The 15,178-nt window shown below is 41.0% G+C and overlaps 1 protein-coding gene across 1 annotated transcript in view; it reads right to left on the bottom strand.

The window, feature by feature from the left end:
* The window catches only part of LOC138013215 (programmed cell death 6-interacting protein-like), a 41,683-nt gene that overhangs the window by 11,613 nt on the left and 14,892 nt on the right, over positions 1 to 15,178 (bottom strand). Inside the window, exons 7-14 of the mRNA XM_068860231.1 lie at positions 13,653 to 13,769; positions 8,796 to 8,855; positions 7,611 to 7,897; positions 4,970 to 5,147; positions 3,997 to 4,218; positions 2,619 to 2,781; positions 2,078 to 2,229; positions 1,449 to 1,583 (exon numbers count right to left, since the gene is read on the bottom strand). Coding sequence (XP_068716332.1) covers positions 1,449 to 1,583; positions 2,078 to 2,229; positions 2,619 to 2,781; positions 3,997 to 4,218; positions 4,970 to 5,147; positions 7,611 to 7,897; positions 8,796 to 8,855; positions 13,653 to 13,769 — 1,314 coding nt within the window. The remainder of the gene's footprint in view (positions 1 to 1,448; positions 1,584 to 2,077; positions 2,230 to 2,618; positions 2,782 to 3,996; positions 4,219 to 4,969; positions 5,148 to 7,610; positions 7,898 to 8,795; positions 8,856 to 13,652; positions 13,770 to 15,178) is intronic.

The following is a 15,178-nucleotide window of genomic DNA, read 5'->3' as shown; positions in this document are numbered from 1 at the left end:
CATACAGTTGGCGATTTGACAAGAATTCGCCGAAACTGCCATATTCGCCAGATTCGCCAACACGGCTGGCCACCATGTATTGAACCAATTTACATACATTTGGCAATTTGACAAAATTTCGCCACAATCGCCATATTTGCCAAAACTGTCGGCGATATTTTGTTATTTTGCCAATTTTGATATTGTGTGCATTTCTGGACGTAAGTGTGTGCACCAGCAGGCTTTGAGGCGCTGGCAGCAAAACACAGCACCTGGCCACTTGTTAGCAGGTCGGCCATCAAGAGTGCAGAGCAGAGAAGAGGGGAGCAGTGGGAAGAAAGAAGAGTATGAAGACGTCAGAGAGCAGAGTCAGCGCCTTCGGACGACAACGTCTTCACATGCAGCAACTGCAACAGGACCTGCCGCTCGAGGATTGGGCTCTACAGCCACAGCCGGCGCTGCAGTTCCACCACAGACTGACATCCATGGCGCAATCTCCATTGTCTCCCGAGACAGAAGGAAGCCAAGCACAGCAATATCAATGGGCCTCTCTGATGTTTGTGAAATAGGAGTCATAAATATCAGGTTATTTTAATGTTTGTATACAAGCTCACCCATTTGTAATTTAGTAATTTGAAATACGTTCAGTACATCTAAACAGGGTCTGCTATGATCTCGCTAGCCTGATTGTGCTGTAATCCTTTGTACTCTTTCTGTAGCAGCAGTAAAGAATTTAACCGGGTAGGTACATGTAATTCCCCATGACACTGCATGCAGTACCATAGATGTGAATAAATTAAACTATAACATAAACATTTTAAAATATTCAAGGTAAGATAGGAACGAACTTTGTAAATAATACCAACACATTTAGATCCTCAAACGTTTTCCCCTTCTTCCAGCTGGTTGGGACAAAATGATGCTTCCCAGCCACTTTTCAAGGTATACTTGTTCACTTCTACCTTCGTAAAAAGCAGCATTTTCTCCGCCTGAGAGCACCTTTTAGCTTTCGGAAAATGTTGCCTCAGTTTTGTTTAGAAACCTCACCAGAGTTTGAATCAACAACAGCACAACAAATTCGGATCCGGATCAATAAGAAAACTCTCTTTCACTTGAATGATGTATTTTTCGACTCTTAAAAAATCAATAGCAACAAAAAGAAAAACAAGAACTCTTTTTTAACAGATGACTTGATTTTACACAATTATGACATAAGCCTAAGCCGGATCGAACGAAGAACCAGGTATGTAATTTTTCGCCCGTCGATCGTTCATTGTCTCCTTCCCTCCTCAAAAATACTGAATGTTTTATCCTAAAACGCCTCGATGTCATGTTTGGGCACTAACTCGACCCAGGTTGGCCGCCATTGTCAATTCGGTGTATTTTCAAACAAAAAGAAAGAGTTGTTTGCTTCGGTTGGACGGGTGCCCCTACTCTGTGAGTGTTTCCCAGTCCCCAGCACACCTCACCTTGTTTCCTTCCCGTAAGTTTCCTAACAGCTCCATGTAAATATCGTAAGCTGTCGCCAGCTCTTTAAGCATGGTTTCCCGCTCTGTTGCCGCTTGACCTGCCTGCTTTTCCCTCACAAATTTATCATTAGCACTCTGTAAAATAAAAGGAAACAAATCGAAGTGTTGGGGAGAAAGACAACATTTTCGGTAATTTACAAGCAACTAACACAAACCTCTGCCCTCACCAGCAAACTAACAACATACAATCAATCACAAATTAAACTATAATGCCATTTTCAGGTAAAAAACGGAGAAAAAAATAATAACTTAGTAGACGAGCTCACAAGTGACGGCATTTCCCATTTAGAATAGGAATCAGGCCCTGCAAAAGCACATAGTACTTATCACACATCTTCTGAAAGCCAAATCGTGCCTCAGCCCACAATAGCTACATTGCCAAAATTTCTGTTGTAAAGATCCTATTCCAAAATGGCCACAATTTAGCATTATTTCCTTGTTATTCAAATGAGTCCTCGCTCAGAAATCAAAACAATGTTTTCACCTCTAAGGGACGAAAAGGGGTTCTCTGAGTAGAAAATAAGGCCACTCTGAAGAGGATATATTGCGCCATATTCAATCTCACAGACCTGAACTGCAGCCATAATTTTCTCTTGCCTGGTCATACTGTCTGTAACGCTCTGTTTCAGCGCATCAAACCCCGCGCTTAAATTAGAACTGATGATTCCTTCAACATCCGGGATAGTGCCGTCTGCAGCAAGGGCACTGAGAAATTTCACCGCTGAAAAACACAATACGATCGAATCCATTCACAAGAACACACTAAATACTTATAAATAACGTTGATTTAAATCTGGGCCTTTTCTTTCTCGGACAAAAACTGAGGCCATTTCTATTCCACGGTAAATTTGATCTTTAGCCTCGGTAACACGTCTAACAAATCAAAGTTGCTAGAAATAAAACAGATTGTACGAACAATACAAAACCTGTACGAACCTTGAAAGGGCGAATGGGGGGGGGGGGGGGGGAGGGGTGGAGATGGGGGATGGTGTCACATCAAACCACAGCTAGCAGCGATGTCAAACTGGAAAGACTTCTGATTTCGTTCAGGGTGTACTCGAGTTGAGTTCCAATTTTGAGAACTGATCGGAGCGCACAAGAAGCACTCACCCATGTCATCTTGTTGCACTTTTAAGTCCTCTTCTAAAGCGTCTCTCTCAGCTTTAATGGTTTCCACTTCTTCCATCAATTTTCTCAATTCCTGCACAGCAGGACTTGAGGCCGATGATGAAGACGCTGCTCCCGTTTTAGGTATTGCTGCTGTTAGCTCTCTCTGTAAAAAAAAGTGAATGATAACGGTTTACGGTCACCTCGCCACCAGGAAGACTCGCCACCAAGAGTCATCTCGCCACCACCAAATTGCCAGCAGTAGACTCGCCACAATTTTGTACTGAAACTCACGAGTTCTTGTGTCCAAGGTTACTTTAAACGGTAATTGGCAAATTTCTTTCCACTCGAATCTAGTATGGTTGTTTTCAAAGGTGGACCTAAATTCCCTATAGACCACCCTAGACGTAACTTTACAAATAGATACCTTTTGGCCATTAACAAATAACTCAGGGCAATTCACAAGATCAAAAGCTCCCTTATTTCGTTGCGTCAAATTCATTTATGAACTCCGCCACTGTGCCAGTAGAGCATCTACAACCTTCATTAACTGAAAAACCTGTAACGGTGATAGAAAATATACCTAAATTCCACTAAGTCTTTAAGTTTGACAATCCCTTTTCCATACAGTGTAGGGTAGAGGCAAGATTTACCCTCAATACAAATGTTTTTATTGGTCCACATTACAACTTTGGCTAGGTTGTTAATCATTTCCTTTCCAAATAAACTGAAAAATTATTTTGTTAGCTTCCTTAATTGTATCTTTACTTACACAAACAAGTCCAGCCCGATACATAAACGAAGGGATAACAAATGTCTTAACTAACTGTATTCTACCAAGGATAGTGAGATTTCTCCAATTTCAAATGTACAGCTTTTCCTTAATATTTTAACGTGTCATTAAAGTTCAACTTTTTCCATATACTCTATCGTATGTGAAATAAGTCCCGAGAATCTTGACCGCTTTTTTGACTTCGATTCTTGTATTTGAAAAAACTAAATACTGTGATACATCATTGTGATGGCCTAACAGAATGGCTTCAGCTTTATCATAATTAACCTATTGTCCAAGTGCATGGTGGCGAGATAACTCGTCGTGGTGGCGACTTTGATTGCATGTTGGTGGCGAGATGACTAGTTACCCCTTCCCTTTCGCTTGCTCTTTTGACTTCAGTCCATGGTGGTTTCAGGTGGTCATTACAGTCAAACGATCACTCAAAAGCGGTGGAAAGAAGCATCTAAAATTCACCAAACCGCCTACTACAAAGGCTATTCAAACTGAATGGCGTATTATTCAAATAATAGATCACATTCTTCGCACATCGTAATGGTATAATTAAAGTAAATGAATCCAGCTGGTCAACATCTCAGTGTCAATTACCTCGCCTTTACTAAGTAAATCCATATGTCTGCGATGTTTGTTGTACTTCTCCCGCACCACTCCATCAGCCCTAACTGCATTTTCCATGATTCCTCTGTATTTGTCTGCTTCTTGTCTTAGTTGCACAGTAAGTTCAGCTGATGGTTTAGGAGTCCATTTTGTTTTGAAGCGATCTCTCATTTGTGTGTCATCGCGTTCTTCGTCGTCCATTAATCGAGTTGCCTGCGCAGAAAAAAAAAAATCATAACATGGATTGATATTCCCTCCAAACTACAATAGGTGCTAAAAGGGTTGAGACACTTTCCCTTGTAAGGAATCTCAGACAAATCTCTCCGCCAAAGTCTTTCCATCTAGACAGATCTAGAAAAGACAATTGCTTAAAATTGTCCAGGTAAGTGCAAGGATCTCTTAGATCTTTCGCCTGGTAGGAGGAAAAATACCAGTAGACAGATGTAGCACGATTCTTTATCTTACTTTGAATCAACAAAGGATAACGAGTCAGTCTTCCTGGTCCACAGTGCATGTGCTCGAAATACCATATTTTTGCCACACAAGTCCTTCTTTCTCTCACTCGGGGTTGGCTCATTACAAATCATCCGTGGATTTGTCACATGTGAGAATTAAGTATACTAGGTGAAATAAATTAACTTTCAGTGCAGTCATAGATGGTAGAAAATCTTACCATGCATTTATTGCAGTATCAAAGCGATTTTCAAACAAAGGTTTTTCCTGAATCATCAATGCGTTTTTTTTTTCCTGGTATCGGAAGTCAAAATATAAGCTAAGAAAACTTTGGTGGCAAACAGTAAACAAACAGTATTGTCGAGACAACTGCTGCCATGTAAACACAGGGCTAACTGCGCTGATTGGGCAAAATAATACAAAGGGTTTCCTTATGCCAAATCAAGAGTCGGCATTTACTGAGCTCCATTCTTGATAACTCTAAGATGGCAGAAATGAAACACTCTCTAACCTCATCCATAATTTCTCTGTTTCTTTGCAGCAGTTCTGGCAAGTTCTGCATGTACTCGTCGATGGTTGCCAAACCTCCTTTTTCCTTTACCGCAGCAGATTTGTCCAACATAGACTTTGGAATCGTCTGGCCTGACAAGTCTTCTATGGCGGCTGGTAAGTTAAGCGATGCAAGAACACTACAAGGAAAGAAAGTTGGATTAAACAAAGATGACTTTCAGGAAAAGGGAATACCGAACGCTGCATAATATTATCTGAAGGATATGATACTGATGAAAGTTATTGCTAGGACGGAAATTGGCGAAACGCACTTTCTCGTGATATTGAAATGAATTTGATACATGTTGTTAATACCCGAAAAGAGATGCAAAAATGAAGTGAAGTGATGCGAAGAGATGAAATAAAGTTAGGAGAAGGCGACGTGGTCCAGCGTTTTGGGCGTTGAATAAACTAGTTTCTAAATGTGCAGCAACAAATGAACAGAGTCGAAATTATTCCCTGAACCTCGATTCTGTTCTTTTGTTGCTGTACAATTCGAAACTAGCCTATTTATATCCCGTTGCGCTGGGTTCCAATCCCGCTCTGACCACAAGCGGTTCCTACTTCAATTCCACCACACTTTGTAAACAACTGACCGCCGGGTTGCCTCACTTTAGTTTGGTTTAATTTCTAACGCAGTTGTATTTTCGGACCCTCAAGCTGTAAACCTTAGGGAAGGCTAGGGACGTTATCCATAGTCAGGTGGGGAAGGGCTGGATTTGCCAGCTGTTGCCCTGGGTTTAGGAGCTGTTTACTGCTAGACGTTTGACCGCCATTTGATAAAATCATCATACCGCATAAATACCGTCTACCGCAGGTCGCGCGTTAGCGACTTAATTTTGGACCATTAATATCGAATCAACCACAGGCAACCCAAGCCCGTGGACAAAAAATATAAGGATTTCTTTGCGAATCCAGATAAAAGATTTGAAAGTGTGATATTTAACAACTAGTCATAGAAATGAAGGTGGCTAGCGGGTGGGTACAAATATTTACCGAGACGCGAGGCGGCGAGGTGAATATCGACCGCTAGCCACCAACACTGAGGTGAATAGGTGTTTTAGTATGTACTAAAAAGGGAGATAATATAGCACAAAAAGATGATTTTACCTCATTTATTCCTATAAAGATTACAATATTTTCGGGCGCAAATGCCGTGCGAGTTGCTCGGAAGTGAATAGTTAACAATCATTCCATGCGCCCGAGTTGGATATGAGATGGTAAATAGCCAAGGAGACGCGTAGCGCCAAGTTGGCTATTACCAATCTCGAATCCAACAAGGGCTGATGGAATCATTGTTTTATTAAATTCTCAACGTTCGATTTTGCTAAATTTTATTTAAGTTTAAGAAACGACCGGAAAGTGATGTCATTTCCGGGCGCCAAAAAAGTGATGCTCAGCGACATTTGCCGCATTCATACTTATGATGGCTGATAACCGAGACCCAGTGAACCAATGAGAAAGCTAAAATTGCATTATCCCAGGTTGAGAATTAAATAACAAAGGATGTCCGGCATTTGAGTAACCTTTCAGAACGCGCCTTAAACGCTAGCCACTGTTTTAGTATATAGAGCGGTTTTCAATTGAGTGTGGAAAGTAATTAGCGAATTACTTTGGTTTTGCATTACTTCAGTGATTGGTTTATAGTTCTCGCGCCATTTTTCAACAAATCAGAAGTGAAACCAAAACCAATCGTGGCTCGCGCGTGCACATTTTCCCGCGCTTTGTGTCGGCTACGTGTAGTTACTTCGAGTTTTGATTGGTTTACTGGATTGTCTCCGTCCTTTTTGATTGGCCAAAGAAATTACTTTAAGTAATTAATTTACTTTAGAGAATTCTTTAATAATGAAAAAGCCTTTCCTTATTGCAGGAGCTCATCAAGGGGAGCCCCTATCTCCCATAGCTTGGCGTAGGAGTTAACCCTTTCCCGAGTAGATTTATTTCGACAACGATTAAGCACGCCCATTGATGTAAAAGCCAATCAAAACAGAGCTATCTCGGCCTCAAAATATTTTATGCCAAATCAGTGATGGCAAATCGCGGGGAAAGGTTTTCCGATTTCTCGACAAACGTTCTGATAAGGCTGACGTCTCGTCGAGCGGTTATAATACATCTTCTGACAGTGACAGTAAAGAACATTCGGGTTGAAATGGAAGTTCAATGTTTGTCAATTCATTCTGATGTGGAACTGTAACCGTGAGAATATTTGACTCAATTTGGTGGGCTCTCCAGAAAGGAGTGTGCAGTCTTTGGATTTTATAATACGGTTGGCAACCCAGAATTTAAAAAATGGCTCAAATCGCGTTAAATCCCGAAAATAACCCCACAAGAAGGAAGGGACCCACAATGGCAAACTCTTTTATCGGGAGTCCCATACAAATCCTTATATTTTCGGCCATGTTGGCTTTCCCTCACACTGAGTTTGGACTGCCTGTAAATGGACCGATTCTTGTAAAAAGATAGGGAATATTTATTGACAGAAATAATTTGGGTGCAATATGACGAAGAAACCGAAATGGGCCAATAAAGTAGTTGTGATGGCTATGTTTTTACCGCTGGAAAAACTACAGTTTTAGTAGAGATCAAGGAAATCACATACTGACCTGTTCATTAACTGTGTTCCTTCCCGAAGACGTCCAATCTCAAAGTTAATGATCTCTCCTTTGCGGGACTCATATGCCTGCAGTGCATTATGGACCGCAATGGGGACCAACTTAGAAAACAAGTCCACAAAACTAGATGAAGCTGGTTTGGAGAGAGGAAGAGATTTGGCCAGAGCAGCACGTCCAATGGCCTCTAGACGGTCAGAAGGTATTATTCTGTCATGATAAATGAATTCATTGTCTTTTTTTAGTTCCGCAGCCTCTCTGTTTATCCTGCTCTGCCAAGTCTAAGATAAATGACAACAATTAATCCGTGAATCTTAACAAGTCTAACGCTTTCAGTCGCACAGACAATCTTTATTTTCGTGTCTATGCATTCTAGCGCCTTACGGCACTAACTGGGGAATATTTAGGGCAGACCACAACACCGTGGACCACGCGAAATCCCTCTTTCACCGCTTAGTTGGTCAAGCCTGAAGAGAAGACAGGGACGAAAAAAAAAATGGCCACGCGAAATTTTTTCGCTCGCTCTTCCTCGAATCCAGACTTTGCACGGCCATCTTTTTGTGCCTGTCTTTTCCTTGCGTTCGCCTAACCAATCCGCGAAAGATCAAGAGGGACTGCTCGTAGTCTAACAACACTGCTCTTGCAGACCTTTTTCATAAGGGCAGTCCAATAAAATATTCTTTTGTTTTAATACTACTAAGCCTTTCCAGCCTCGCTGCGATGCAAAAAATGCAAAAGAATATGTTAAGCAAAATGAGGCCAGTAGGTCCAATTAACATAAATACAATAGAACATTAAATCGGTCGCCATTCATGAAAGTGGAGGTTACGTTTTTTGCAAATGTTGGCCGTGTAGCACTTATATTTCAACAGAATTAACTATTGGAGGGTAACATGAAGTGTGTGGTGATCCAACCCAAAGCGCGTGGGTTCAATTCCCATCCTGGTCAGAGACCTTGTGTGGGCCCAATTCCCATTAGTAGGGTTAAGTCTAAATACGTAAATGCAAAAGATTGACAAGCGTATTTTTCTCAAGAGCACGCCATCCTAAGTTTCGTATTACTTCCTGCAAAAAGAAACTAAGCAAGGATTAAGCGTGTCATGATTCAGAGTAGCCACTTACATGAAGCTGCAAAATAATGGAATAGAGTTTTAGAAGTTTTCTTATGCAAAGTGTTACCTTGCAGTCAACAAGCCCCATGCTGTTTTTTGCCGCATTTGACATGTGCTGTTCAGCAAGCTAAAGGTGCAAAAAATAACAATCAGTTTGGAATAAGGAGTCAAGCTTAAATGAACCAGTAAAGTGAAATTGCTGTTAAGGTTTTACACATAATTCTGACACAATTATAATTAATGTAATTCGAATGTAAGAGTTACTGTAAGTACATGTACAATTAATGCAACTTTTCTAAATAACAAAGAAATGACCAATGGAATAAAGGTGAGTACACGTAGTCCTGCCTATCAAATAAATTGGGCATTTCAGTATCTTACACCAGCACTCTGATTACAAAAGGACTTTTACCCCTGTCAAGAAGTCACTCATTTCATTTGGGACACGGAGCTGTGCACATCAACAAGCCTGTTACATTTTTTCACTGTTGGACTCTGATAATGTCCGCCATCTGGATGAGCTTTGGAAGCAGCAATCATTGCATTGTGTATATTGAGCAGAGAGCTTGATCCTTTTTACAGTCAAGCTCCTTGACTAACGCTCTAAAAACAGTCAACAATAATCATCTTTGATCGTGTTGTCTGTGCTTCTATGCACTTATGGAAGTCTTTATCAGATGCTCCATGTGTTTGTACATTATCACCCAAGCACGGGAGTCTCCAGGGTATCACCCTAGAGACTGGTCGGTCCTGTGCTCGAGTGCAGTGGCCTGTGAAGCGTGCCCTTCTCTGTGCGAGGATGGTTGATATCAGGGAAATGTTCCCATATATATTTGTGTCTTAGTTTGGTGATCCCGCTAGGAGATGTTTCGCACTCTCATAAGTGTACCTAGTGTACATGTAGGTGCCATCAAGTAGTTCTTGTAGGTCTCTCTTCATGGTCCAGGTTTCTGCGCCATCTAGTAGTATGCTTTCTACACTAGCTCTAAAGAAGGCCAGTTTAGTGGAGTTTGATATTCCAGACTGCCAGATATGGGTTAACTTGTTACAGGCATTCCAGGCCAGCCCTTTGCGTACCATAAAATCCTTCTTACTTTCAGCGACAAATGTTCAAAGATATTTGTAATCGTCGACTTCTTTTAGCACGGTGCCGTTGTTGGACTTGATGTGGTGATGAACTTTATCCTCACTGATCGTCATATATTCAGTTTTCTTTGCGTTAAGAAATAACCCTACCTTGGCTGTAGCATTCTCCAGACATGTTAGGAGATCCTGTGCGTCTTGTAAATGATAAGCAGTGAGGGCTATATCATCTGCATAGTCAAGATCTGTAAGATGCTTGCTTTTCAGTCGTCTGTGAAAAGCCTTGGCAAAGTCAACAAATACAATGGAGGCTTTCTTCTTTGAGATTTTCAGTTCTTCTGTGATTCTTCGGATGGTCAATATCTGGGGTAGAGTTGATCAGCCTTTACGAAAGCCGTTCTGGTTTAGTCTAAGGATGGGATTGATGTGAGGGAAAACTCAATTGAATAGCATCGAGTTGTAGATTTTAGATGCCAATGCAGACAGCGTGATTCCTCTGTAATTCTGCGGAATTTGGAGATCACCCTTTTTGGGTAGAGGTTTAATAAATGACTTTGAGAGAGCTGCAGGTTTGTTTCCTTGGTAGGTCTCATTGCAAAATTCGAGGAGTTGTTCATGAAAGAGTGGGGATTTCCAGATAACAGCAAGTATGTTGTTCGGATCTGGCGTTTTTGAGTTCTTAAGTTTTTTCAAACATACCCCAAGCTCCTCAAATGTGAATGGTCCTGTCTTGATAGGAAGAAAGTCAGCAATCCTGTTGTTAAAGAAGGGATCATCAAGATGGATGCTACTATCTTCTGGTTTACCAACTGGAGAACTGAAGTGATGAAAGCATGAATCCATGCGCTGTTCTTTTGTGCCGCCTTTAATACGTGTTGCAGGGGTTGCTTATTTACCGATAACATCTCGCAGAATCGCCCAGGCAGCAGCATGCTTGTTTTCATGATGTAAGCTATCGAGCTCTGAGGTCTTGCTTTTAACCTGTTCTTCCAGTACTTCTGTATATGCATCATCAAGAGCGGCTTTGGCTGTATCTACGTTTCTTTTAGTACTTCTCGTAGATTTGGATTGATGTTTTTGTGCTGCCGTCTTCAGCTCAACCCTGGCTGCGACGACTTTATCACTGGACGCGAGGGTCGGCGCTTTTTTCGTTCTCTTTGGGAGCATCTTTAGTGCCACGTCCCTGTTGGCGGTTATCAATTTATTTATTTATTTATTTATTTATTTATTTATTTATTTCGCCATAAAACAAAAATAATAATAATAATTACAAGAAAAGAAATGTACTTATTAGTTGACCAGATAATAAAATAAGTTACTAAAGAACAATTCACTACAATGGATAACACACATTGACAAAGACATAATCGAAATGGCAAGGGGGGCTCCAGAAACCACTGGGCTTATACGAGGGAGGCCTCCTTACTAAACGAGACGCATGCATTATATCAATGTGACTACGACTATAATGTAATTATATCTATCGATTAAATAAAAAATGGTGTAGTCGTCTTTTAAGACAAAATAGAGTTTCAGATTGCTTAAAATCATTTGTAGCGAATTCCAAATTTTTGGACCTTGAAAAAGTATAGAAAAGAATTTAGCGTTGGTTCGACAAACACGAGGACGAAAATCTGTACCCCTTCTGGTGTTCTAAGAGTGCACGAGATTATTAGTAACAAATAAATTGAGAAATTACGGCGGTAATAGGCGATGATAAGAAAGCATGAACTTGGCAACATAAAAAGAATTACGTAAGTTTAAAAATATCTAAAATTTTCAGTTTAGAAAATAACGGAGTAGTATGAGCACGATAAGTAGCGTTAGATATGATTCGCACAACACGTTTCTGCAGCAAGAATATTCTGTTCAAATTAGTTACATAAGTAGACGACCAAGCAATGTTACAATAAGTTAAATAGAGGTAGACTAAAGAATAATACAAGGATAATTTGGTTCTCGTAGATAAAAAAAGGACGCTCGAGAAATTATACCTATGGACTTCGACATATTTTTACAGATATGATTAAGGTGACATTTCCAAGAAAAGTTTTCATCTATTAATACTCCTAAGAAATCAACAACCTTTTGTTGATTAATCACAAAGCCATCCAGGGAGAGAGATATATTGGTACCAATTCGTCTTTGCTTAGATTTAAAAATAACAATTTGTGTTTTTAGCGTTTACGGATAACTTATTATGTAGAGCTTATTATGTAGAGCTGGTATCAGAGTCCTCAAGTTGGTCACAAAGAGCAGCAAACCTATTACGTACTGCAGCTGCGTATTGTTCACAGAGGTTGTCATCGGCAACTACTTTTGTCCAATCGATTCCTTTCATAGGGTCTTTTGACTGTGGCTTTGCGCTGTCGGTAACTTACAGTATCTGGCATTTGCAGGAAACCATTCTATGATTAGAGTTGACACCTTGGAATGAGTTGTAGGCTCGTGAATTCGTTATGCTGTTTGTCCATTTCTTCCTAGAAAGCATGTAATCAAGCTGAGCAGAATCTCCAGATGGACGACGGTGTGTCCATAGTTTGCTTGTTCAATTCTGGAACCTCAGCAATGAGATTAAACTAATCCATGAAATCCAACATAATTTTGCCATTTCTGTTAGTTCCCTTGTTATACATGTAAGTGAACAGAACATCCATTGGTCCAAGGATCGCATTGAAGTCGCCTCCTATTAGGAGCAGGTTGTGTGCTGGGATGGCGTTTGTTATGGTAGACAACTCTTAATAGAAGTGGGTAACTTCTTCTTCAGGGCGCTTATTATGTGGACTGTAGATACTTAAGACAGTTGTTTCTGGGTTGCCCATCAAAGTAACTTTCATGATGTTGTCATCGCATTTTGAAATGCTTCGGCATGCTTTAAGGGCACTTGGTGAAAGTATAGGACGCCTACTCCTCCAATTGCAGTATTACTGGAGTTCTTCCATGCTCAAGATGTAACTGGTGTATACCCATTGATCTTCTCCTGTAGCAGAAATTCATTATGTACGTTGCGGTGTTCCTGTAGGCAGATAATATCTATGCCATACAACTGTGCTTCATGAGCTAATTCTTCCTTCTTGGCTGTTGCTAAAAGCGTTTTAACGTTAAACTTGCTGATGATGAAAGGGATATTACGTCGGATGAATTTGTCCAGACCATTGTCGTCAATATCAGGCTTGGGCCGTCCAGGAGGCTTTAGGACCAATCCTTCATGATTATCAGTACACTCAATTGGCCTGGATCTCAAAACAAGGGCTTTAATGCTGGTGCTTCTGCGTTGTGAATCCATCTTGTCTAATTGCTTATAATAACCGAGGTCGCAAGTCCTTCGGAACCGAGATGCAGTCCTCGTTTTGTGGATGGCCGTTGGCTCCTTGTGAGCTCGTCCGCCCTTTGTCAGCTCTTGTTTTAGTGCTGCTGGGTGTCCACCCACCCTCCTCCCCAGTGAAGACCAGTGGGAAGCCGGTTTAGTCACCGACAACCCGACCCATGCACAGGTTGTACTGGCTTACATGGTTTACCAGTAGCAAGTCGGTTAACCAGTAGCTAATCAGTTGACCTGAACTGCGGATATGAAATCAAGTGAAGCTATGTTCCTCGCAGTTATGAACGGAATTTTTCCAATCAAATCAACTCACGCATTGGTTCTTGAGGAGTGGAAAACCGGAATACCGGGAGAAAACCTCTCAGAGCAGAGTAGAGAACCAACAAACTCAACTCACATGTGACGCCAAGTCTAGGAATTGAAACCAGGCCACATTGTTGGGAGGCGAGTGATCTCACCACTGCACCATCCCTGTTCCCTGGTACGTGTACATGTATTGAAACCACTGTGACTCCTTACCTGGAACCTTGCAACACCTTCACCATAAGCCCCCTTGTCTTTTGCTAATCTTGCCATATGATACTGAGCTATAGCAATGAAGAAATCGTGCTTGGATGATAAAATGATACCCCACTCCTAAAACAACAAAAAACCAATAGATAATTAAGAAACACTTAACAACTGCCTCGCAAAGTGGAGGTTGGGTGCCTGAGACATCCAGGAGCTTCCACTATTGGCAGCCAGCTCCAAGATGGAGACTGCTCCCATGGCTGACAAATCCAGGCAACCAAGCCATGAGCCCCCACATGGAACTAGAAAAGCAGGCACCCATCAAACCACAAACCACAGAACTGAACCCGGCCCAAACTGGTGGGAGGCCAGTACTCTCACCACTGTACTATCCCTGCACCCCTAAATACGTGTACCCCTAATAAATGTACATGCCAACACAGCAAGAAAATTTATGTAACTCTCTGACTTTAAGGTCAAGTACAAGTTAGGGGCTTAGTTTCCAAAGAAACTGTGTTGCTGCATCGGCGTGGAACTAAAACACTTAAATGAGTTTATCAACTGATTTGATATGATAAATTGACTGCCACAAAGAAAATTGAAAGCTGTAGCTTTCAAGTACAAGTTAGTTCACGGTCTCAGCTTCCTGTAGCCCCAATATTAAAGCATCACGGTACATGTAGGGCACACTACAAGTTTAGAATGTTTCTAAACATTAAGAGACCACAGAAACGACTTTGCATTTGCTTTAATGCCACAAAATTAATGTCTTCTTAGTTTGGTTATCATTTCAGCCCTTCACAATTGCATGCTACATGTATTTACCGCTCCACCCAACAATGAATAAATTAATAATAATTATCAAAATGAAAATATTGTTTCAGGTTGCACCAAAAAAATTAATGTTGAAGGCCCCAGGAGGACAAGAGAGGAAAGAGTTGTGTCACCTACAGCGATCTACATGTACAATAATCCACAATGACCTACAATGACCTACATGCAAAAATTTAACGGCCTACTTAAATGGCTTGCAATCAGAGAGAAAGACAAAAAAAGGATCAGAGTGAAGTGTTTGGTGAACGGAAAACATCCATTGTGAGTTGTCACACAACGCTTTTAGTCCATTGCATGACAGCCCAAATGACAACAGCAATTTTGCACATGGCCTTGAAGGCAGAAACAAACTGCGAAAAGACCCTTCCAAGGTTTTCCTTTGTTTTAAAGCTAAAATGAAAATGTACAAATATCAAGGCTTTGCTTGGCAACAATAAAATCTTAATTACATGTAGAGCAGGAGAAAATTAAGAGAAGATTATAAATAAGTTATTCTTCCCACAATGTTTCCTTTGGTTCATAGTGCACAATGAAAGTTTTCAACTTGCTCAGCAATGTAGGTCATTGATTGGCTCAAAGCGCAGAGTGGAATGCTTTTTAACCTACATGTATGCAGGGCTTGAAATTGCGACTCACTGGTCGCCAATGTGACCAAAAATTGAGTACTGGCGACTAGATTTTCAGAACTGGTCGCCAGCTGG

This window comes from Montipora foliosa, chromosome 8, assembly GCF_036669935.1.
Source record: "Montipora foliosa isolate CH-2021 chromosome 8, ASM3666993v2, whole genome shotgun sequence".
In the NCBI taxonomy this organism is placed as follows: Eukaryota; Metazoa; Cnidaria; class Anthozoa; order Scleractinia; family Acroporidae; genus Montipora; species Montipora foliosa.
This window is presented reverse-complemented; position numbering and strand designations above follow the sequence as displayed.